Source organism: Ruditapes philippinarum, unplaced genomic scaffold (genome assembly GCF_026571515.1).
Source record: "Ruditapes philippinarum isolate M1 unplaced genomic scaffold, ASM2657151v2 ctg2499_1_1_1_1, whole genome shotgun sequence".
In the NCBI taxonomy this organism is placed as follows: domain Eukaryota; kingdom Metazoa; phylum Mollusca; class Bivalvia; order Venerida; family Veneridae; genus Ruditapes; species Ruditapes philippinarum.
Window position 1 is genome coordinate 130,230 of NW_026856312.1, and position 25,087 is coordinate 155,316.

General features: G+C 32.6%; 1 protein-coding gene across 2 annotated transcripts in view; it reads right to left on the minus strand.

The window, feature by feature from the left end:
* The window catches only part of LOC132746192 (neprilysin-1-like), a 134,509-nt gene that overhangs the window by 102,788 nt on the left and 6,634 nt on the right, over positions 1 to 25,087 (minus strand). Inside the window, exons 5-11 of one of the 2 annotated variants that reach the window (XM_060735268.1) lie at positions 11,235 to 11,286; positions 10,251 to 10,318; positions 9,300 to 9,433; positions 8,624 to 8,689; positions 7,489 to 7,593; positions 4,789 to 4,865; positions 2,504 to 2,787 (exon numbers count right to left, since the gene is read on the minus strand). In XM_060735268.1, coding sequence (XP_060591251.1) covers positions 2,685 to 2,787; positions 4,789 to 4,865; positions 7,489 to 7,593; positions 8,624 to 8,689; positions 9,300 to 9,433; positions 10,251 to 10,318; positions 11,235 to 11,286 — 605 coding nt within the window. In that variant the 3' untranslated portion in view covers positions 2,504 to 2,684. Of the gene's footprint in view, positions 1 to 2,503; positions 2,788 to 4,788; positions 4,866 to 7,488; positions 7,594 to 8,623; positions 8,690 to 9,299; positions 9,434 to 10,250; positions 10,319 to 11,234; positions 11,287 to 25,087 lie in introns of those variants that run through there. The other variant, XM_060735269.1, reaches the window with a different exon arrangement.

The window sequence follows — 25,087 nt, forward strand, 5'->3', positions numbered from 1 at the left end:
AAAAGACCATTAAAACGTTCATTTCTTTCAATTATTATTTGGTGCAAAAAGAAAACTATGCAACAGATACTCTGTAAATATACTTGGTACATAAATAACCGTTTTTGTGTGTATGTTTTTTAATTTATTTTTTTAAATAATTTGTTTGGCAGATTTGAGCAAAAGTGTTGAAACGCTTCTTCTTAAGCGTTGAGACGCTTCTCCTTTTTTTTGGTCAGTTTGTTTCAAAAATGTTTATCTCGGAAGCTGTTAAAGCAAATGGTCTGAAATTTTGCATACGGGTAATTGGTTCAGACCTACATACAGTAATACAAAGTTTAGAAAAAAATATTTTCGGTTCCTTAATGTCAAAAAAAAACTCAATTCAGTGGAGAAATTCCATAGGAGACGCTATCAGCATGGAACAAATATAATAAGAAAATAGATGCTTCATGTTATAAAAACAACCTTATTGTCTTACGTTTTTGACCTTCCAAGATACATTGAAATTGCGCATAGTTTACAATAAATTACTTTGTTGCCATTGTTGTTGTTATTAATTATTGTTTGCGTGTATTGTGTGTGTGTCTGTTATTGTATTTGTATAGATAAACCATTTTTATTGTATTTGTATAAATCAAAAGACCTGTATTTATTTGAATGTAATTTATTGCAACATAATAATTATCAAAATGTGGGCAGTTTTCCCCAGTGGCTGCAAAACGTCCTTGCATCTGCTGTTTCGTCCTGTGTGCAGCTCTGCTCTGTGTCGTTCTTTATGTGCTGCTGGATTTTGTTGTTGTGGCGGAGTGCCGTTATGGTATGTCGCCCTTCTTTGATGATCCTTGTTTTAATAATTCATTTATTAATATTAAATGAATGAAACATAATTAATTGATTAATTCAGTGATAGATACATTCCTCTATGTACGAATAATTGAGGACCAAATAACAAAGTACTACAATGTTAACTGATTGATATTTTATGGGGGCATTAATTATCTATACATTGCAATTTCTACTACAAACATAAAAATAAAGCCTACAATGCTTACTTATTTAAGGATAGCATGCGTAATTTAAGGATAACTGCGTGCAACTCTCAATGTCTCAATCTCATTGAATATAATTGAATATTTTGATGAATCCATTTTAATTTTGTCAGATTCAACAATCAGTATTGGATTCTTAAATGAAGGGAAAAAATAAACGTTGAGACTGAAAATCAGTTTTAACAGGAAGAGACAAATATTGAATTAAACCATCTCTAGAGATTTCAAAAATGATTTCATTCAATTTCATATAATTACAGCACATGTTACAATTCAATTCAAATTTTCAATTTTCACTTTTATTATGTTATTCGAGTTTTAATCAGACAGAACTAAAACTTACATAACTTAATAACAAGTGTGCCGCCACTAGAACGATCTAAAAACTTGAAAGGGATTTAATTGTGGATTCCTTTTCGAAGAATTCAGTTACTTTAGATCAGATCAAAATTGATTGACTTTATCGTATCAAAGCTTTATCTGCATTTTCATTTAAAATATAATTATATCAATTGCAGTGCACAGTGTTCAACGAAACACAATTTATAAAGTTCAGGACTACGATTACATTACTTGAAATAAGTCGCTCTTTTCATACAAAACATTTTATGGAACTTGTATATTTCAAATTCGATTAGAGTTTGGTCTCTCTTATTGGAGACGAAATTGGAGCAAACTGTCAGCCGGATTGATTATTGGTTTGCTTTAATAATAAAACATGTCAATAAATTGTGACAATTATCGAAATTAGTCACACAATCTATTTTTTCTACTGTCTGAAGGTCGTATAAAAAAACTTTTGCAAAAATAAGATAAAATAATAAAATGCTAACAAGAAGGCTTTTAGTAGCATCCATATAATTAGGCAAATATCCACCGTCTAATTATACATACCCTCGATGTACACGTATATAGTAGTACTGTTGTCGTGGCATGTAACACTTGCATTTCCACATTTGTGCACCCAAAACATATGTTTTTTTCCTCGCACAGTCAACATTGTAATTATTCCGATTCTTTAACTTCATAAAGTATGTATTGAATAGTCATAAATAGTCATTTAATAAAGTATTTAAAGAACATAACGATATTCTTAACAGCACAAATGATATGTTTGTTTATAAACAGTTTGAAATATCATAATTATCTAATGCGGTTTGAGAAAAATGGTATCTTGTCATGACTTGATCAACGCTGAATAGTTGTAAATGCTAGACTAAATTTGTTGTTTTTCTAAAGTCAAGTCATTGTTTTTTTAATTCTATATCTTGAGTCAAACAAAGATATGATTACATTACGAGTGTAAAAGTTGGTTGCATCGAAATTATAAATAACATAAATAAATGGGATGAAGCTATGTGGGAGTGATTTATACATGTAACAATAATAAAACATTAGAAATTAGGAGGCTGGTTAGAAATCCAGAAACACAGTGGCGGTTGAAAGGACCTCCTTGATTTGGTTGACTATATTTTATTTCATATACGATTATTCAGAATTAAGACGATGAAGATAAAATTGAATATACCTAGAAACAAGCAAGCAAAACACGATAATTTTGAAAATAAATTCATTGGTCTTCCAATGTAAATAATCCATGATATATATGTATATAAGTTTTATTTCAGTGAGTGACTATTTATTAATTGATTTTTATTGATAAAGAGTGCATTTGTCAGCAGGATTCATATTGGATCCAACCGGACAATTCCAGGTATCTGCAAATTCTTCACTATTCTGCATAAGCCCGACAAATCTGAAGATAGTTAAAAAGAATTCCGTAGCATATTCAAAATGATAACGGATTTATTATACATACCAAAAGGAATTGAGCGAATAAATCACTATTGACCATAATAATATATAGTCTTTGGTTTGTACCCTCTTATAGTCAGTGCAGTTCATTTGTTGTTTTTTCTTTCATTTTTTTCCAGTCTTTCTTTTTTTGAAAGGCGTGTGGGTGGGCTGGTATGATAGAACATTAATCACTTTCTACCCTTTTAAAAATACATTTACAAGATTTATAAGCCATGGTGTGTGAAAAGTAACCATACCTATTGTTATTGTTTTCGGGTATTATAACAACCGTATAACAACTTTTAAAATGTGACATCCTAATTTAGTGACGTCATAATGATTACTGCGTAAAATAATTTAAGAATATTAAAAACCGCTAAAATATATTGTTTTGCACTTGTGAACAACAGCTATGATATTAGCAAAACAAACTATACATCAACTTTCCATCAGATAAGTTCACTCTTGAAAGATAACGTCAACGTCGATTAATACGTCATTTTCCGGCTACCTTTGAGTAAAATCATCCTCAAAGGAATGTGATATTCTTACTAGCATGTTTTTGACAGCATACGAACGCATACCCTAAGAAAGGCGGAACAAAATGATACCTTGAGAAATGTTTGTTTGTGAAAATGACTTGCACCAAAAATTCATAACGTCCGTTCTTGTTTTATGATGTTACGGAACGGGTACGTTTAAGTCAGGTCCAGGACGAGACAAGTTATTATAATATGTATAGAGACAGTGCTGTCGCTCTTATTGGTTTATCATAATGCATTTTGTATAAATAAAGTATATTCCGATTAAACACTTAGCAAGGAATCACTTATAAATTTGAGTCTGAACATAAACAGTAAACTCTCAGAGTATCTGAAAGTTTAGCACACTGCCCAAGCCCTGCCCTGACAATGATAAACGATGTCGTCATGAGATCAACTTTTAATCAGTGAAAAAAAAGCAGACTGTTGAGAAGTTTATTATATTCCATCATATAAGGTAACGGTAAACAGCACTCATTATAACAAAACAGACAATTACTAAGTACATTATTTGAATACGGATACAAGAAACTATAATTGTCTTTCCATTCCACAATAATATTGTACTTCAATGTTTTGCAACAAAGCAAAAACATTAAAATGGTTTCCGAAATGTTATGCTGATGTATGTATTATTGAAGACTAATAAAAATAATCATGTCTTTCCGCAGTTATCACTTATTCCGAATCGTATAAGGCTTGACTGCTTTGCAGCCAAATTACCTTAAACTTTTGTATTGCAATTTATATGAGATAGGCTATATAATTATATAAGGTGATGATTGGAAAACAAATCTTTTTGATTTGTAAATGAAATGAAATTCGGAACATAATGTTTATATTTATAAATTAAATAAAATACATTCATGATATTCAATAATATTCTTAAACCATTTAAGATAAGTAACTGTTACAGCTTGCGTTTTCATATGATCCAATTTTGTGTACACTAGCAACTGAACGGATATAATATAGGTATTAAACTTTCTTACAGAGCTAAAATATAAGACATGAAAGGAAATCAACATCTAAGATACAACAAAGACTAAGAGATTCACTCATAAATTGTAAGAATGCTAGCATTTAAGTATACATTGTAAAATACTTTCGGATATTAGCCAGTAATTGTCACAAATTGTGTGTACATGTTAAACATGGAGATGCAACGTAAGTCAAACGTGAAACTGTCTAACTATACTTAAACCTTTCGGTCACAAGAAGATGAATTTTGTTGTACATTCAAGCTTTTATCAAATATATATTGCGTGTAACATATAACAAATTGATACGAATCCCACATCCCAAGCGCAATGAAAGCATGTAACAAGGTTATGTAATACTTAACAATATGAGTAAAAATGTGCCACTTCATAAAAATAACAGTTTTTTATCACGAAAATACAAAATTGATATTTTACCTTATTAATGATAATGGGTGCGCAAAGTTCTGTATCCAAAACTTCTTTATATCGTTTCTTATATTGGTGCAAAGTGGCTGAAAGAGAAAGCCAAATATTGAATGAATGGCAGAAAAATGATGTCCGTTTCTTAGAAATGTAAACAAAAATTGCTAGAGGCGATGTCTAAACACCGTTTTCCCGGACGGTAATGTTGACCTCAAATCCAGGATGACCTTATTGACATTTTCGGGCATTTTTTGCATTATTTTCCCCATCCCCTCCTTTGGAGTATATAGACCTTTTTTACAATACGATTTTCCATAGCAACGAATGTTGCATTTCGCGCATGCGCATTCTGCGTAGGGCAATACGCAATAACGATGTCTACAGTCTATCATACGTTAAGGCTTTAATAGATGCGATTTCATGTTATGTCACCCAAAAAACATTAATTTTGGGATGACTTAAGGCGGTTAGTAGTGAAAACGTGAATTTATTTTTTAACAATTCTACGAAAAAGTGCGGGAGTAATAATTCAATGGTCAAAAAAGACACACACATGCTGTTTGTTTAAGGTATAATAAGACGACTTTTTTATCAGTAATTAAAATTGAAACACCAGGGTGTTATAGATAAAACTTTATTACCCCTGTATTACATAATATTACACAATTTGTATTGTACACTTCCTTTGAATAACTGGATATTTTTCAGGCGGCAAGTGTCAAACAGATTGGCACGCCAACGGTTGTTCATTCAACCGGGACTTTTATAAAAACCATGATATAATTAATCTGTTACGCTTATTAAAATGGTAATTTATGTAATTTTTAAATATACCGATCAATGTTTATGGATTTTGAGAAGGGAAAAATTTGTTACGTGCATTATTAAAAATATCATGTATTACCACGGATTTATATTATGTAATATAAATCGGTGGTATTACGAAGAAGCGGATAAAATGTGTGTTATATCTCTTCCAAACAACCCATCTTAACTTCTCAAGATTTTGAAAAAAAAAATTATTTAGAATCTATTTATGTGACTTTTTTTTTCTGTTTGCATCACAGGCAAATCGGATAAAGGATATATATATATAATCAGGTATATATGGAACATATTGAAAAAATGCATTATCACCTGTTCTGCTATTTTTTCAGAATTATAATTAATCTCGATTTCATGTTATAAAATTTCTTTTGTTTTTATATGAACTTTTTCAACAGCAAATATGTTGACTTTTCATTTGCTAATAGATGAATTAATTTACACATCTTCTTTAAAAAATTATCTCAGCTAGTGTCAGGTCCAGGATCGTAAATTCTTAAACACGTATCTTTTCCATGCCTTTTTATGACATTCTTCGCCTCAAAGCTATAAGACATCTTTTCTATATTTGATAAAAGCTATTTCATATAATTTTCTACCGTTTACCGTGAACTAACTCGGTATTGTCTATGAACTTCTACTATATTTCTATGTAGGGCGAAGGATTTTCTGCCCTACGCAGATTGCGCATGCGAGAGAAAATTCTAATTCCGGTAGATTTTTCATAGCAACGGACCGCGTCGTAAAAAGGTCTATAGATGACCCTTATTGTGTTTTGGGCCAATTGGTCAAATGGAATGGTCACACTGATGTTGTATGTCAAACTTCCGACCAATAACGTGACATTCAATTGGCCTTTGGCCATCAAACTTCACAGTTGCATTGGTCTTGGCCAGAAGATGACTCCTATCGATTTTGGGAACATGGGTCAAAGGCCAAGGTAAATTGACATTAACATGGTCAACGGTGTACGGCGTATAACTTTAACTGGTTTTAACCGGTAAATGACTTCATGTTAATAATGGGTTTAGGGATCAACAGTCAAAGTCACACTGACCTTCGATTTCAAAACGGTTTCCAAACAATAACTCGCCAACTCACGGGTCTTCAGCCCTCAATATTCATAGGTGATTTAGTCTTGGCCAGAAGATAACGTTGGGTCACAGGGCAAGGTCCACAAGGTCACGAACTGTTGGTTCGTAAACTTAACAATTTACCAATCAATAACTTAAGAACGCCTAGACCTATGAACTTCAGGCTTTGTATGGTGATAGGTCCTGTCCAGTTGATGACTTCTTTTGTTTTTTTGACAAGGGTGCGGAGGTCGACGTCATAACGACATTGACATTGCATGTCGAAACAGTGTCTGACTAATAACTTGACACTCAATAAGTCCTAGGCCCTAAAACTCCACAGGTGTATTGATATTTACTTGAAGTTGACCATAATTGATGTTGGGGTCAAAGGGCAGGGTACTTTTGAACTAGTTGGTAAAATATGTCCAGTCAATTACTACCAGTCAGCAAACATTTCTTGTATACATTATTTATTACGATGTATGATGACTTTGTCATAAAGTCACGCACACAACCTATAAAGGTCCCAATGACATATTGGCCAGCCATGGCAAGTAGATAACCCCTGTTGATTTTGGGGTCACTAGATCAAAAGTCAAGTCACAATAGCCTAGAAACATGACTAATTGGCTTTCTGAAAGACATACGTGCTTTTCAAAAAATATGTTTATCATTAAATAATGCTTAGGTAGTAACTGCACTTTTTCTTTGACCGCTGACGATAACACTTAACTAGCTTTAGGAATATAAAACCAGTGCCGTGTATGCGGTGCCAAACTGATAGAAATAACTTTTAATTAATTAAGTATACCTGCACCAAATTTATGAAGAACAATTGATTTGGTGTGTAAGGAAGCCCAGGCAATCTTTTTTCCTCTTTACCGTTCCGTTGTTTCTCTACTATCCTACGATAGGCCTTTAATTAATAAACAATATGTAAATCAATATAAACACAAAACAATATCTAAAGAACATAGCAGTATATGTAGTAAACCAATGAAAGTATCTGCTGTAAATGTTGAAACCATGTTTTAATCTAAAGATATACAAAACAGCATTTAATATGTGTAAATACACTTTGCGCCTTTTTTTAAATCGATGTATAAAATAAAACAACTTTTGTCGAAAATATGAAGCGAAAGTAGAGATACTGAAAATTTCAAAGACAACTTTAATAAAAATATATCTGCTTGTCACGTGACCTTTCCTGCTAAAATGTGATTAACATTCAATGTAAGGATCCAAGACAAAATTATTTATGAAGGGGGAACCTAAACTTGCTTACTACTTCCGATGTACATTTATTTTCAATAGTGATGCCTAAATAACTATGGCGCTTTTAAAAGGACTTAACTTCCTGAAATCGCATTCGGAGGCGTTTATGCCATTTATAACTGTTTTGGTCTTGTTATGCTTCTGTTGTGTGCCCATTCGGACTGAGATATTACACTTGCATATTTCTTTATTACAATGATCTTAATTTGGCGGTATCCTTAGGAAAATAATTATACAAAACATTGTTTACTTGTTTGTTTGTTTGTTTCATTTTACGCCTTTTCCCAACACTATTTTAGTTAAATAGGCGGGTAGTTTCCTAACCATCGTTCCTGGAGAGTTACACCAGTACTAGACTACCTTCCTCCGTGCTAAACTACCAAAGCATCTCCCAGGGATCGAACCCACGCAAGAGAGGTAACTGGATTAGAAGTCATCGACTATAACCCCTCGACCACGAAGACGGTGTACCATTGTTTACAATATATTTTGATGTTAAACATTTTGAAATATGGGAATTATTGACTTTTATTTTGAGTATGCACTTCAGTTTAATATAAAGTAGCCAAGTAGCTTGTTTATATGGCGATGCTGAGTTAGCTTTTTTAAAAAAAAACTACTTTTATATCGTTTGCTTGCGTTTATGGCGACCAATATGTTATGCACTGTACCTTATAACTAATCCGCGTTCCTTCGTGATCAGGCAGAACTTCATTTAACGTCAACTCACCATCATTCTGAAACGTATGCTTACACTTAAAACATGCAATTATAAACCTAACATGCTGTAAACTGAATCAATTTGCTAGATAAATTTAGTAGCAGAAGAAAGGAAAAATGCAGAAATTAATTATTACTGACTATGTGTCAACTTAATATTTTAAAGGGTCAAAGAGAGTACGCTTAACCATAAGTTTGATTTATTAAAATCACTTTCGCAAATGCACTTGCGTCTGTTTTAATAAGTTGAAATAAAGGTTTGATAAAATATTATATCAGTCACTTATTACCAATGTCGCTCCTTTAGTTAGCTGTCAAAAGAAGTTGTTAAACGTTACGTAGTTCAAACTTTGATATGACACAAATTACATGTAAAGAAATCTTAAACTATGCTGAGCATATATTATATAATACATACCTGATGAGATTTTATACGCCAACATTACTTGGGTTTTTTATACGTAAACACTGTATGAACATCTATTCTCTTCAATAATACTGTAATCAGTAGTTAACGTTCTTTCTGATGCTCTTGTTTTTTTGAACGGCATTTTGTACATGTTAATATTTTCACAAACCCACAAATAAACAATAGATATATATATATATAAGACTCATAAGTATCACCTTCATGCCACCTGTTCCAGGTATAGTGAAGTTACTCCACATGTCTATAAAACATTGAGTCTTTCTTTCAATCGTGTCAACATCTCTTTGTAACCACCATGTCCGCTGTTTGCCTTCTTCATCGTACGTCCTACCTGTGTACCAAATGATACAGAAACAACTAAATGGATTATTTACAGAATTTGATACGCACTACAAAGTAACAAGCAAGAATGGTTCGAGTAAGCGGCCATATAGAGGCGTTTGCCTAACAGCCAATCGTTAGAAAAGCGTGATTCATAGATGGTACATTTATCTCATTATTATAAACAGTTAAATTGATGAATATGTATACATGTAACATCATGTCAAGACCATGATAAAACGAAAGGACCGTTACAGGCCAACACCATTTGATTAATAAGATAATAAGAATAATAAGATGTTATATCAAATTATTTAGTGACCTTATTTTGGATAAATATGTCCTGATACATCTATGTTTCCAGAAAGTTTATCATATCATATATTTTCTTTATATTAAGCTAACAAAATGCAAACAACTATTTTGTCGAAATTTAGTTCGTTACACTGCCACTGCTTATTCTTTATACACTACCTTAAATAATTATTGCAAGGCAATTTACGAGGGTTGAAAGGTCAGTTTAAGGTTCCGTGAAACCTAATACATTAATTTAGTAGTTACTTTAGCACCGGCGACATGAAAATGAGACTTCTTGCCTTTAAAAGTATCATAAAACTTAATTTATGTTTATTCTAAAGAAATAAAAATAGATATATATCAAACAAAACATAACCCAATCTTTATTGAAAAAAGAAAAAGAAAAATGGACGCCGGAACAGAGGCAAAGAATTGCAATTGTCTCGCTAAAAAGCTTTTTTTTTTCGAGTTTCATATTGAGTAACTTTTTAACAAATAGTTTTAGATAAAAATGAAAATAATAGTCTTACCTTTACCAACAAAGCCATGTGTTATTTCGTGACCAATAATCATGCCAACTGAGCCATAGTTCATATATCTTAATAAAATAGTAGAAGTACGAGTATTAGAAATTAATTATATTTTAAAAATAATATGGCACAAATTATTGGAACTTATTTTTATCTAATCAAAAGCAGATGACAATAAATAAGCAAAATGCTCAACATATTGCTTAATACACATGATATAATTATGCAAAGAGGAAAATAAAATTACACATTTAAATTGATTTCAACCTGAGAAGGAGAAGACGTAACAAATCGTTAATTGTCATACTTTTTAAAATAATTATAAACATATCAAACGGTTGAACAACAAAATTCCTTATCTAAACATTTGTTTTTCTGCCAAAACCTATATGCTAACCGTTTAGATCAAACTTGTAAAATTAATATATATATCTTTAACAGAGCCATACTGAGGTTCTTAATCTGTAATATTTCATAATAATACATAGATTAAATTGAGGAATATGATAAACAGGTTTAAAGGAATTTACTCGGAATTTTCATGAATGAACGTTCAAGCGCTTTTAATTTTTTCAGTCATTTTTCACAATAAAGAAATTATCGTTCTGGACAAATCATCTTAGTTTTGCATACAATTTAATGATTCAGATTTGTATCATATCAAATAAAATCGCGAAAAAAACATCTGACGTAAAATAAGTAGAAGCGTAAATTGTTCAGTGAACTTGAAGAATTTGACAAAAGATAAACAAACAAAAGTATTACAAACACGGTGGGAACATATTATTGTGCCGACATGAAAATTGACAAGTTTCAAACAGTAAACTAGCGTTGGACTAAATTCAGAGCTAAAAACTTTTAAAAAAATGTAGAGTAAACATTGTTCTGAATGTAATGCATTTACATTAAATTTATTTTTTTGTTCAACAACAACTTACTCAATATAGAGCTAGCAACAGATGAAATGAAAATATAAAAACTTACTTTGGACTGCCATGCGAGTACACGTTGTCCTGTAGTATTCCTGAATTTATTACTGAAGGTAAAAATGAATCAACAATTTATAGTTTGAAATTTTAATAGAGTTTTTAAGAAATCAAAATTATAACAGTCCCGGCTCGTAAAAATATGTGGAATTTTATCATGTTGAGTGAAAAAATAAACCATATTTCAAGAAAAACGAAAAATAACATTTTATTTAATTTCATTATGACGTCACGTAAACAACTCTTTAAACGTCTGTACAGCGTAAATGACTGATTTAAAGATATTGGTGTTCGGATTTAGTTTTCATAATTAAATTTTTTTCTATCATTCTAGATAGTTTTCAAAACAAATTCAACAAAAAGTTGTTTTCTATTTATCAGATTTTTCAAACAAAATGGCGAAAGAAGTCCATTAAAATAAATGTGAGTTTTGACTCCGTACACTTTCATATTCATATTTCATATTTATTTTAAAAATACGAAATATATTTGACTGATATAGCGTAATATTTCATTGGTAAAATTAAATAAATACGTATATTGATAAGATAAATATTGTTTTATTAACGTTAGTTTTGCTACGTGTTTTATTTAGATCAAATGGTTTTGCTCTATGACAAAGATGTCACCTCAAATAACACACACACCACCGACGTCTTCACTCAATATGGTTCAACATATTCTTAACAATTGGTCTTCTTATATCATGTCAGAATGGCAAGGGTTACCATGATTGCGTTACAGTTATTAAAGAGTATTGTATGTTTACGCTTTTGCGCGTTACGTTGTCGCTAACGACAAAACTACAAAAACTGTTTGCCTATTTTCGCCTTGTCGCTGCGAATCGCACCAAACTGGGCGTTATCATGCGGTGCGTTGCCGTCATGTCGCACAGTCGCTTGGCTTATATAAATACTTTGCTTCTTATCGTGCAGTCACTCTCGCAAGCATCAAAGTGCAAATAAGCGAATTCTTCCATTCGAGCCAATCGATAAAGCGCCAGCACGGCAGCACGCCGCGAGACAACGCGCCGTTTGGCGTGATTTGCAAGCGACAAGACGACACTTCGATAATGCGACGTTTTGTGCTTTGTCGTGTTGTCGCAAGTGAAAGTATAAAAAAGCCATCATAGAATTGGTCTATAATGGAATGTCTATTATACCTTCAATATTTATGCTGGTAGTATCTTGTTTCATACTTGAAAAAAAGCTGCCAAAGAATTATATATAATGGATAATGTCGGTACATATCAGTCAAAAGTTCAGTATTTCATAATAGCAGACAAAGTGTTCAAGAAAAATCATAACTTATATATGTATTCATACTTAATCACTTTCAAACTCCAAAATTTTCATCCCAGGTACATTTTATAACACTATCTAAATGATCAATATTTTGAATGCTCGTGAAATACTCGTGAAAAATCTGACAAGTGTTTACAAATCCACTTTATCGCAAGATGTATCATTGTAATTAATCAGAGCAAACTTAATTCTGTACTTTTCTACTTTGTTACTTAAATCGAAATGTATGAAGCGAATTTTCAACACCTTTGAACTACATTGAAATAATACAAACACTTTAAATCCATTAGTTTTCACTTTTAATTTTTCCTTTTATTCAAAACACCAACATTCACAATTTAGTAATTCCTTTTCACATCCACTTTTGCAACCACTCTTTTGTACTATAACAACTGGCTATAACACAATAACATCAATATATATAGTAGCCAAATTTTAGCGCCAAAAGAACTTAATAATTTCAAGAAAAGCAGGATAATCGTGAACATTTGTGAACATGTGAATTTTTCTCACCAAAATTAAATAAGGAGCAAGACGGAGTTAAGGTTTTATAGATAATATTACATAAGCAGAAATACTCAATAAAAACACGTGAAATATGAGAACTTATAGTAAGTTACATGAAATAAACATGTTAGATTCGCGCCAAAGTTATGATAGGAGATTAACTTAATTTAACAATAGGACATCGCTAGATATTAGCGACACTCCGGCCAGAATGTTCATAAACAGCAATAATGTTTACTTTCACTTTGAAGTTGTAATCCATCTATCTGTAGTACAATATTCCTCCGAATGGATTAATACGTCATCCCTATATGTATATTTCTTTTCGAAATATATAGCGGCATGATCTGTCACGTAATGGATGTCTTCATCAATATGACTTACGGCTAATTTACTGCAATCAATACTCGTGCCAGTAAAAATGATATCATCTGACTCATCATTAGATATGTCACTGAAGTATTGGTGATCATGATCATATGGTGTGTCACAGCACAACAATTACCATCAGGAATAGAAACACATTCATCATAATCTATCTTGTCGTTTGCATTGCTTTCGTTGGTTTGAACATTTGAATCAAAGTCAACATAATTCTCTTTTTCTTCCGGTTCTTCAACACTATTCTTATCGTTTGTAGAGCTTAAATCTGTCATTTTATTTTCAATATCACCATTTCCACATTCATTATCGTAAATATCATCTATTATGTCAATTTCTAATAAATCCATTTCTTCCTCTTCAGCTAATAAATCCATTATTGTATCATCATCACTGACTTCAGAATAATAAGTAGCATCGCTTTTATCTCCTCTCTTGGCTTCAATTGCAATTGTTCTTGCTTTATATTTTTCAATTTTATGTACCTTGTAAAGATGGTCAAATAGATATCCTCTACGAATAAACTTCGCTTTGCATTTATCCATTACACATTGATAATGTAATAGCTGCGAACTGTGTTTCTCATCTTTATGTCTTTTAAGATTACGATTATACTTATAAGACTTGTCACACAAATTACACTGAAATTTTCCCATCTTTACGTTTCAACAAAACTGAATGAAATGACCAATTTCAAACCACGCTCTATTTTGCACGAGAAAGTCATGAGTAGTTTATCACTTTACTTTGCTCCGGTATAAAAATGAGCGGGAAATGTGCACGGAGAAATCGTGACATTTTTTACACTATAATATGCTCCGGTTGAAGAATGCGCGGGAAATATGCATGTTAAAATTAAACTGTAATTCTACCGTCGTGTATTGCTCCGGTTTACAAAACGTCTAAATATTTGTAAAGGATATATCGTGATGTAGATTTTAATTAGAATTTTCACTTTTAGATAAACCTTTCAATCTTTGTTTAGCAATTTCAGCAGCTTTTCTGTATGGTCGATGAACAACTTGTGATTCCCTTCTGTCAGTGCTTTTCAAAAGTTCATGATTTTCAACGTTTAAGTCTTCACTTGTTTCTAGAGGATATAGTAAATTTAATGGTCTTCCAATTACTATTTTTGAGGGTAATATAATTTTAGCAGACCTTATATTACCATCGCGACTTGTAACTAATTGAACAATTCGACCAACTTTCCAGCTGCCCCGAGGTACAGTGTCCTTAATTTGAACAACATCTCCAACTTTTGGCGAAGATTTCGACATAACTCTCCCAGCTTTGAGTGTTGTTTGGCTTCTTTCACGAAGACTGACTAAATATTCATCTCGCCATATTTTCCAAAAGTCATCTAAAGTTTTCTGTCCCTTTTTCCATAACTTTAGTAAACGTTCGCTAGAACTTTCACGTTGTTCATAATTCTCATCGTTTATGTCAATGATAGTTTCTGGAACTCCTGTTTTTGGATTTATTGTAAAGGAATGACTAGGAGAAAGTGTTATATTTGAGTCTAAATCATTTTCCACGTATAATAACGGTCTAGAATTTACAGTTGCTTCTATTTATTTGATGAGGTTTTGTATCTGTATTAAAGTTAGCAGTCTTCGACCTAACGATTTACGGAGAGCACGCTTGACTAGACAAACGAGGCGTTCGTAAAAAACTCCCATCCAGGGAACTTACTCTTCAATGAAATGCCAATTCATACCTAAAGATGAAACATAAGAGTGTACATCTTTACACTTGGTAATATTATTCCAGGCTTCATGAATCACTTTACTCGCTAATTTAAACTGTGTAGCATTGTCACTTACAACTTCACAGGGAGTACCTCGTTGAGCAATAAAACGTTTAAATGCTAACAAAAACTCTTCTGAGGTCATATCTTGAACAGTTTCCAAATGAATTGCTCTTGTTATCATACATGAAAATATGCAAATCCACACTTTTTTCAGTTCTTCATTGTATTTGATATTTAGAGGTCCTAAATAATCTAATCCTATTCTCGAAAAAGCTGGTGACACTTGAACTCGAGATGGTGGTAATGGAGCCATAGGAGGCATTTTATATGGACCACCTTCGTGTTTCTTGCAGATTGCACACTTACGTAATGTCGATTTAACAATAGATCTTCCATGCGTAATCCAGTACTTCTGACGAGTTTTAGCCAATGTATGAGAAACGCCAAAATGCATGCATTCTTTATGTGCTTTTTCTATTATGAGCTCCGTCAATCGGACTTTGGTAGTAGTATTGGTCGTCTAGCTCCTTGCAGTAAATCGGAGTTATCAAGTCGTCCAATACAACGCATAACTCCCTTATCATCAATGTATAAGCCTAACTGTTTCTGTAACGCACTTGGCCTTTTACTTTCTACTGCAACAAAGTCTTTCATGTAGTGTTTTCGTTGAACAAATTTTATCCATCTTGTTTCAGCTTCTTGAAGTTCTTCATTGATTATGTGATCATTTTCGCATTCTATCCTTTTTAGTTTTTTGATAAAACGCTGAACTAAAGCTGTAACACGAAACAGCATGGTAACAGAAGAATATCTTTTATAATCCATTCCGAAAGGAGGAACTGGCTCTGTATAAACACACTCTACTACTTTAACACTTAACTCTTCTTCTGTTTGATCTTTAACTTCTTTCACCGGAGCAACTGAAGTATTCATATTTGTTTCGGATTTAATTGGCCAAGTTTTTAATTTGTCTTTTACCCAAGTCGGACCATTCCACCAGAGAAGATTTTCTCTTAATTGTCTTGTTGTTATTCCTCTCGTTGCAACATCTGCAGGATTCTCCTTTTTGTTGACATAACCGATTTTTATATTTGTGTAACCTTTAATCTCATTTACTCTGATATAGGATAATTGCTTCTTCGTCACTATTTACTCCGATGATAATATTATCTACGTATATATCTTTCTTTAACTTTTCAGCTACATTTGTACCGTAAGAATCAAGATGTGTTTCTATTGTTGCGCTCAATAAAAACGGACTTGATATGATCCCGAAGGGAACACGACAAAAACGGTACACTTGAAGATTCTCAGATTTCAAAGTAGAACACTTTGTATCTTTCACCCACAAAAACCTTGTGACATCTCTTTCAGATTGTTGTAAGCCGATCTGTAGAAATGCTTTCTCAATATCAGACACTATTGCAACTGGATGAAGACGGAATCTCATCAAAAGTCCACAAAGGTCATGAAGTAGGACTGGTCCTCTGAATAAGCATTCGTTTAAACTTTTGTTTTCATTTGAAGTTTTAGCAGAAGCATCGTAAACGACTCTGATTTTTGTAGTATTTTTTTGAGGCGTTATAACTGCATGGTGTGGAATATAGTGAACTAATCCGTCTGACAGTGAATCGTTGACTTTCTCAATAACACCCTTTTTGAGCTGATCCTGAATAATGGAATCGTATTTTTCTAAAATTTCAGGTTTATTTCTCATCTTCTTAAGACACGATTTCAATCTCCCATATGCTAGTTCTCTGTTAGCAGGTAGGTTAGGAGAAAGTTCTTTCCAGGGCCAAGTTACCTGATATCTCCCGTTTTCAAATCTCACAGTGCTTTTGAATTTTTCCATAGCATATTTGTCATCAATTGCAATATCTTTATTATTTACACCTATGGATTCAATTTTCCAGAAATCTTCCAGGTTATGTCGGGGCTCTTTAAGTGTGTCAACACTTTGGAATACACTAGTTTTTGTAGTGTTGCTACCATATGTTTGAACCAGAAAGTTCGGAACAGTATCATGTTTATCATCACTATTTGTTCTTCCGGTCAGAATCCAACCAAGTTTGGATCCTAAGAGGTACAACCCCGGTAAAAGTTCAATTTTCTGTGGCAACAATAAGTCAAGATAATAATCATTTCCAATTAATAGTTCTATGGTCGTTGACTCCTTTTCAAGTGGTAGACTATCTGCTAAATCCAAACTTGTTATTAAATCTCCGATTTGTTCCATTGTTGACACATCAATATTTTTGCGTTGAACATTTCCACTTATAACGGGCACGATATTTGCGCTAATCTGTAGAGATTTTCCACTGTTTAGTTTTAGGTCCAGTTTCGTCACTGGCGTTTTTATCACCCTTGCGTGTGTACTTCCAAATGTTAACACTTTAAGCTCTTCTACACCCTCTTGTTTTAGTCCTAATTTGTTAACAAGTCTCTGAGTAATGTAAGTACGCTGAGAACCACAATCAAGCAAGATTCTTGTATTAGCTGTTGATGACGTATCTGGATTTTTAGCAGTCAAACTAGCTGTTTCTCCATGGTATCTTCAATTATTTCTTTCTGGAAGGTGTCATCTTCCTTTTCTTTTGTAAAATCAGTCTCAGTCTTTGTAAGATTCTTTGCAAATCGTTTTGGACATAAACTTCTATCATAATGGTGTTTGTTAAACTCTTTGCAGTATACACAGGCACGATTTGATACACACTTACTTACATAATGACCCTCTTTGAGGCAACGATAGTAACACCCTTTAAGTCTTTGTTTTCTTTCATCTACAGTTTTATAGATTGTACATTCGTCACTCCAATGTTTCTTTTTACAAAAGTGACATGTGGGCATACTAGGTTTGTTTAGTTGATTGTTCTTATCTTGTTTTTCATTCATTAGTAATGATTCTGCTGAACTTCGTGACTTGAAAGGTGCTCCGGTAGGACGTTCATATCCCCTCGTTGCCTTTGGAAGGTTATCACTATTTCTTGTTACTCCAATGTTATATCTTTCCCCTGTAATCCCTTTATTTGGAGAGAATGGTTGATTAACTTTAGGCTCTGAATAAACATTTTTTCTTCGTTCAGCCTTTTCACACGCAACTATATAATCTCTCAAGTGACACCGGAGTAAATTAACAGTCCATTCATTTTTTGCACCTTTGTTGAATTCTAACTGTCGTAAGATATCTTCTGATAATTTACCACTTATCATTGACACAAAAATGTGCTGATCAATATTCTCACCTAACACTTCTAAAGCACGTAGGTGTCTTTCTATCGAGTCCAAGAACATTCTTAAGCTAGTAATTCTCGTTGTGGGTGGTCGTAGATTCAATATCTCATTGTAGTGCAAATCCACGATTTCCTGTTTATTCCCAAATCTTTCTCGAAGGATTTTAACGGCAACCGCATAATTATCATTTGTACAAGCTAGACCAGCAACGGCACGCTTTGCTTCTGCGCCAAGTTTACTTTGAAGATAATTAAACTTTTCAATATTTGATAATTTAGAATTTTTGTGTACTGTACACTCAAATGCATCCCAGAATTCACACCAGCGTATTTTGTCTCCATAGAACATATTCAACTCTAGTTTTGGTAGTTTCACAGCTGAATGGTTTACGTTTTCCTTTTTGTCAATATATGTAAAGAATTCATGTTGTGTTTCCATCTGTGACTGTAACATCCTTTGCATCTTTTCCTGAACATTTACCAACCTATCAGTATCCGTAACAGAACTAACTTCTGTTTCTTCACCTTTTAACATGGATGATTCAATTTTTTCTTTCAACTGCTCAAGCTCTACCAAACAATTCTCAGCTTCATAATTCAGATCACAGTCTTCATCTAAAACACTTTGCACAAACTCCTTATCATTGTCGCCTATTGCATTAATTAGCTTTTCCATTTGCACCGTCAATTTTTCTGAATATGTTTTCAAAAGGCATTTTGATTTATGTATTTCTTTGACACAAATAAAAGGTTCAATTTCACTTACTTCTTCATTTAGAAGCTCATTTGCTTTCTGTAATTCCTTTCCCAAAGTGTTTCGATATCTTGTTCTAACTCCTTTAAGTGAAGTAACACTTGCCATTTTATACACGAATTCAACAAGGAAAAGTTAACTTTACGAACGCAATAATTTTTAATAGAATCTTTCAAATAGAATATCGACGACTAACAATTTCATTTTTCCTCTTTCTTTCACAAGTTTGATCGAAACATTTTCACAATCAATTTTCGTATCCGGTTCGCGGGACCATTTTAAATGTAGCAAATTTTCAACACCTTTGAACTACATTGAAATAAAACAAACACTTTAAATCCATTAGTTTTCACTTTTAATTTTTCCTTTTATTCAAAACACCAGCATTCACAATTTAGTAATTCCTTTTCACATCCACTTTTTTAACCACTCCTTTTTAATAACAACTGGCTATAACACAATGACATCAATATATATAGTAGCCAAATTGTTAGCGCCAAAAGAACTTAATAATTTCAAGAAAAGCAGGATAATCGTGAACATTTGTGAACATGTGAATTTTTCTCACCAAAATTAAATAAGGAGCAGGACGGAGTTAAGGTTTTATAGATGATATTACATAAGCAGAAATACTCAATAAAAACACGTGAAATATGAGAACTTATAGTAAGTTAAATGAAATAAACATGTTAGATTCGCGCCAAAGTTATGAAAGGAGATAAACTAAATTTAACAATAGAAAATCGCTAGATATTAGCGACAATGTACATTGTTCTATGAAACACACACAAAACCTATATATTTCTACATGTATATGTGTTAAATGAGTGCAGTCATTATAATTGTTTTGGATTGTACATCATTTCTGTACTATGTCAAGGAAAAAGACGCATTATGTAAATGCAAGTAAAAAATTGAATCTGAAACAAATGCTTGTTATCATCATCATCATCATCATCATCATCATCATCATCGTCATCTTCTTCTTCTTCGTCGTAATCATCATCATTATCACCACCATTAGCATCATGTTTATAATAATAATAATAATAATAATAATAATAATAATAATAATAAAAAAAATAATAATAAATAACAATAATAATAATAGTTATTATTATTATTATTTTTATTATTATCATAATTAATATTATAGTTATTACTATTACCATTATTATTTTATGATGTAAAAATACATTGTCACCATAAAACCTATGTTGGGTCAAATAATTGTTTGAATAAGTGATGTTTTGAAATCCTAACAAGAAAAAAAACAAAACAAAAACAACTACATGTAACATAACATTAAGATGATAAAGTACATAACCTTGCTAATTCTTGCTAATTCTAAGATAATTAAAATACCATTTGTATTTATAATAATTTATTCCAACGGTGTGTTTTTAGTCCCCTACCGGTTTACCGGAGGGGAGTTTAGGTTTACCCTCCGTCCGTCCGCCTTCTGTCCGTCCGTCTGTCTGTCTGTCCGTCCCTCTGTCTGTCAGTCCGTCAGTCCGTCCGTCCACAAAACTGGATCCCGCGATAACTTGAAAAGTACTGAAAATATTTTTATGAAACTTGGTATATGGATAGATGGCAGTATGGAGATTATGCACGTTTTTTTCTTTTCTTCCTATGTTGAAAGTTCTGGTTGCTATGGCAACAAATAGGCTGAAAATATGGCAAATTTTACACATAAACTGGATCCAGTGATAACGCAAAAAGTACTTTAAATATATTTATGAAACTTGACATATGGGTAGATGGCAGTCTTGGGATTATGCACGTCTTTTTCTTTTCTTCCTATGTTGAAAATTCTGGTTGCTATGGCAACAAATAGGCCAAAAATATGGCAAATTTTACACATAAACTGGATCCAGTGATAAAGCAAAAAGTACTGGAAATATTTTTTATGAAACTTGACATATGGGTAGATGGCTGTCTTGAGATTATGCACGTCTTTTTCTTTTCTTCCTATGTTGAGAATTCTGGTTGCTATGGCAACAAATAGGCTGAAATTATGGCAAATTTTACACATAAACTGGATCCAGTGATAAAGCAAAAAGTACTGGAAATATTTTTTATGAAACTTGACATAATTATGGGTAGATGGCAGTCTTGAGATTATGCAAGTCTTTTTCTTTTCTTCCTATGTTGAGAATTCTGGTTGCTATGGCAACACATAGACTGAAAATGTGGCAAATTTTACACATAAACTGAATCCAGTGATAACTCAAAAAGTACTGGAAATATTTTAATGAAACTTGACATATGGGTAGATAGCAGTCTTGAGATTATGCATGTCTTATCTGTTCTTCCTATTTTGAAAAAATATCAGTTGCCTTGGCAACAAATAGGCTTAAAGCATGGCAAATATAACAATATTTTAGACTGGTTTGATTTTGGGAAAATGTTCATCCTAACGGCATTTTTAGTACAAGCAGGTAGTTGGGCTTACTTACCTATTTTGAGTACGCTGAATTCATTTTTTGCTCTATTAAGGCTGTATTTTTAGTCCTTGACCTTTAAAAATCAATTTCAAAATGGCCGCCATTGAATTTTTTAATTTTACTTTAATTCTCCCATGAGCGAAATATATACACACTTTGTGGCATTTTAATTTAAGGCTTTGTTAATTTAAGTCTACTGAAGTGTGGACGAGAAGAATAGATGCAAAAACAATAACATTTATTGCGGCAGCCATCTTGGATTTCAAAATGGCGGAAAATTTCCTATGTTTTATACACTGTATTATAATTTAAGTAAACACGCACAAGAACGTATTTTACTAGGCATGTTTTCTTTTATTAGAAGTGCAGTAATACTAATTAAGACTTCCAAAGGAAGAATTTGAAAAACATCCATTAAAACTACAAACTTAATAGTGCAAAAAGGTCACAATTTATACCCTATTACAACGTAAATGAGAATCATATTCGCGTTCACTTTTGTCATTTAGATGCTTTTTATACTTCTAAGAATACAATGCATGTTCTTTAAATTATTGCGATGTTTCTGAGAACTATCGTCCTGAGGGGGGGGGGGACCTGCTCAAATATCTGTCCGTCTGTCTATCTGTCCGAGCGTCCTCTTGTGTCAGTTAGGGATATTTGCGATCACAATTTGGCTTTAAGATTAATTCCGTATACCCCCGACCTATAGGATGAATCATTGATTATGGGAGACAAAAGGCTGCTTTTTGAGTAAGGAACTAACATGAAGATAACAGACATCTTCACAAATCTCCCAGTAAGAGCTTGTCTCTGTCAGTCCGTTTTTAATCCCGTCCATATCTATCATTTTTGGATAGATTTTGAAATAATTGCATTAATGTGTGGCACATTGATACAATGTTCATAAGAAAGACTCAGGTGTGAAGCTCAACTCCTCAAGTAAGACTTGAAAGTGCTTGAAAAAAGATGTGCATTTTAGTATTCTGTCATTTAGAGATGAATTTTGAAATAGTAAAAAAATTCTGGAAACAAAGTGATCCCTCGGAAGCATCAATCACAACAAAATAACATAAGAATTGCAGACTCGGTTTGATTGAGTCTGTACATGAGTGATAATGAATAAGTGCAACATCACTCACGCCCCCTAACGGGTTTGGAAATGATATACTTTATATTATTACTTAATCTTCAAACAGGGATACCATGAAAATTGTTTGTTTATTGCTTATGTCAATGTCAATTGCGCAAGAACATGTACTTGGACGTGTAATGCTTAAGAGCCAATTCAACAGTCCAAAGATCAGGGTCATGTCTATCAAGAAAGGCAGTTTTGTAAAAGTTCATAAGTGGGGAACCCGGTCAACAATTTTTCATGCACGACCTGATATTTAAAAAAAAGTCTTAGTATTTCCAAAAGTATTATAGGAATCGCCATCCAGGCTAGCATTCGAAAAATATTTTTTTTTTAATGAAATAGACTACTTTCCTGAATAATAGAGTTAAAGTTTCTTCTTGTACGAGAAATATTCCATATGGTGTTTATTCCACAGGGACCCAGCACAGTGTTGGGATAGTGTAAAAAAGTAATTCTAAAAAAAATATATATACCTTACATATAATATATAGACAAGGGGTTGAACTCTTTCAATAGCTTTCTGATAGCTTTATATGATTTACGTAAAAATGACTTTGTTATTTTGACTTTTACTGGACTAGTGACAATCGGCCGATTTGGCGAGTTCAACCCCTTGTCTATATATTATATATAAGGTATATATTTTTTTTTAGAATTACTTTTTTACACTATCCCAACACTGTGCTGGGTCCCTGTGGTTTATCCCATAGAAGCCTCTACATACTAGTGCCGAGCTTCGTGCATGAGGATAGTATTTCATTTGCTTATATGTAACCCGACAAGAACATGGTGGTTGAGGCCCCTGTGTTAGGACTTTTTTCGTCTATTTTGTTATCATGTCATATTAAATTATCTGTTTTGATTGGCCTAGAGCAGGCGGAGTTCGGGTAAAATTATTTAAATCTTGTTAATTGTATAGGCCACCGTCCTGGAACGACAATAACTTTGCGCAAATGTGTAATTTGAAAAAGGTCGTGTCATGCACGAGCAGCAAGCAGGGTTATGTCTACAAACTAAACTTCTATATCATGATATAAACGTAACAAGATGTTTGTGTCCGATCTATAACTTTCTCATTAATTGATGCCTTTTGAAATAATTCATAAATTAATAATAAAAAAATGCATAAATATATGGCACATTGGGACAATGAGTCACATGTAAAACCCAGATGATGATGTAAATCAAAGACCAAAAATCATACTTTCCCTTCGAACAAAATATTTCCTTAAAGTCTCTAAAAAGTCTGGTTAACGATTTTGTCATTCATGGATGAATTAAAAATCATTTTTGGATAAATATGGCGCCTCTTTATAAAAAGACGGGAAAGTTTCGGACAAAAGTTTCCCAAAGGCCCCAAATTTTCAAATTTTTCAAAAATTATGAATATGGAAAAGGTGGCAAAATTGGGTGGCCCATGTCCAGTCCATATATGTGTTATTCAGCGGGAGCTAAGAATAAATACGTGGTACTTTGAAACAATTTGTCTTGAGTGAGAAAAGAATTATCGCATAAAGTAAGATTTCAGACATTAAAGGTCATATTTCATTTCATATAAATATTTGAAGGTCATGTCCGGTCATGAATTCTGTCATTCAATGGATGGATATTGGCGTAACTAGGCATAAATTTGTGGCAAATTAGGACTACTTGTAATGCTTAAACACTAGGTTGATAGCTAGATAGGTCAATTTAGAACATTGATGGTTGTGTCTATATCTTTGTCATTTATTCATGGATGCTTTTTAAAATAATAAGAAATACTGATAATATAAATAAAAGCTTCTTAATGTTTCTAATGTTTGTAAAACTTGTAAGACTACAGTGACCATGCCTTCAATGTAAAAAATGGAAATTAAAGAAGATTAACACAGAAAAGTGACATTTAATAAACGCAGCCCCAACACAACCCAGCAACAAAGGTAATGGATCCTTAACTGAGCCGAGCTTCGGAGACCTTTCAAGTGGCATGCCCTTGTTTATCTTTGTTTTACATAATTGTCAGGGTAGTCCAAAAATAGTTGGTACAAATTTTAGTGACTCAAATAACACTAAGAAATACCAAAGTAATTTTATGAGGTGAAAATTGAAAAAAATATGAGATAAAATGATATCAAAAATATGTTATATCATAATGAAATAAGATACTCATCAATTTCTTGAAAGATAGCCAAGAACAAAATAAGTATGAAGATTTGAATATATCTTAGTCACTTGAATGATTTTAAAACATGAGATTGAATAAGGTGCAGCATCCTTGGCAAAGTGACATAATTATAATGTAGACGTTGATATTAACTAAGACAATGAATAAATACCAATGAATTAAGACAAAAC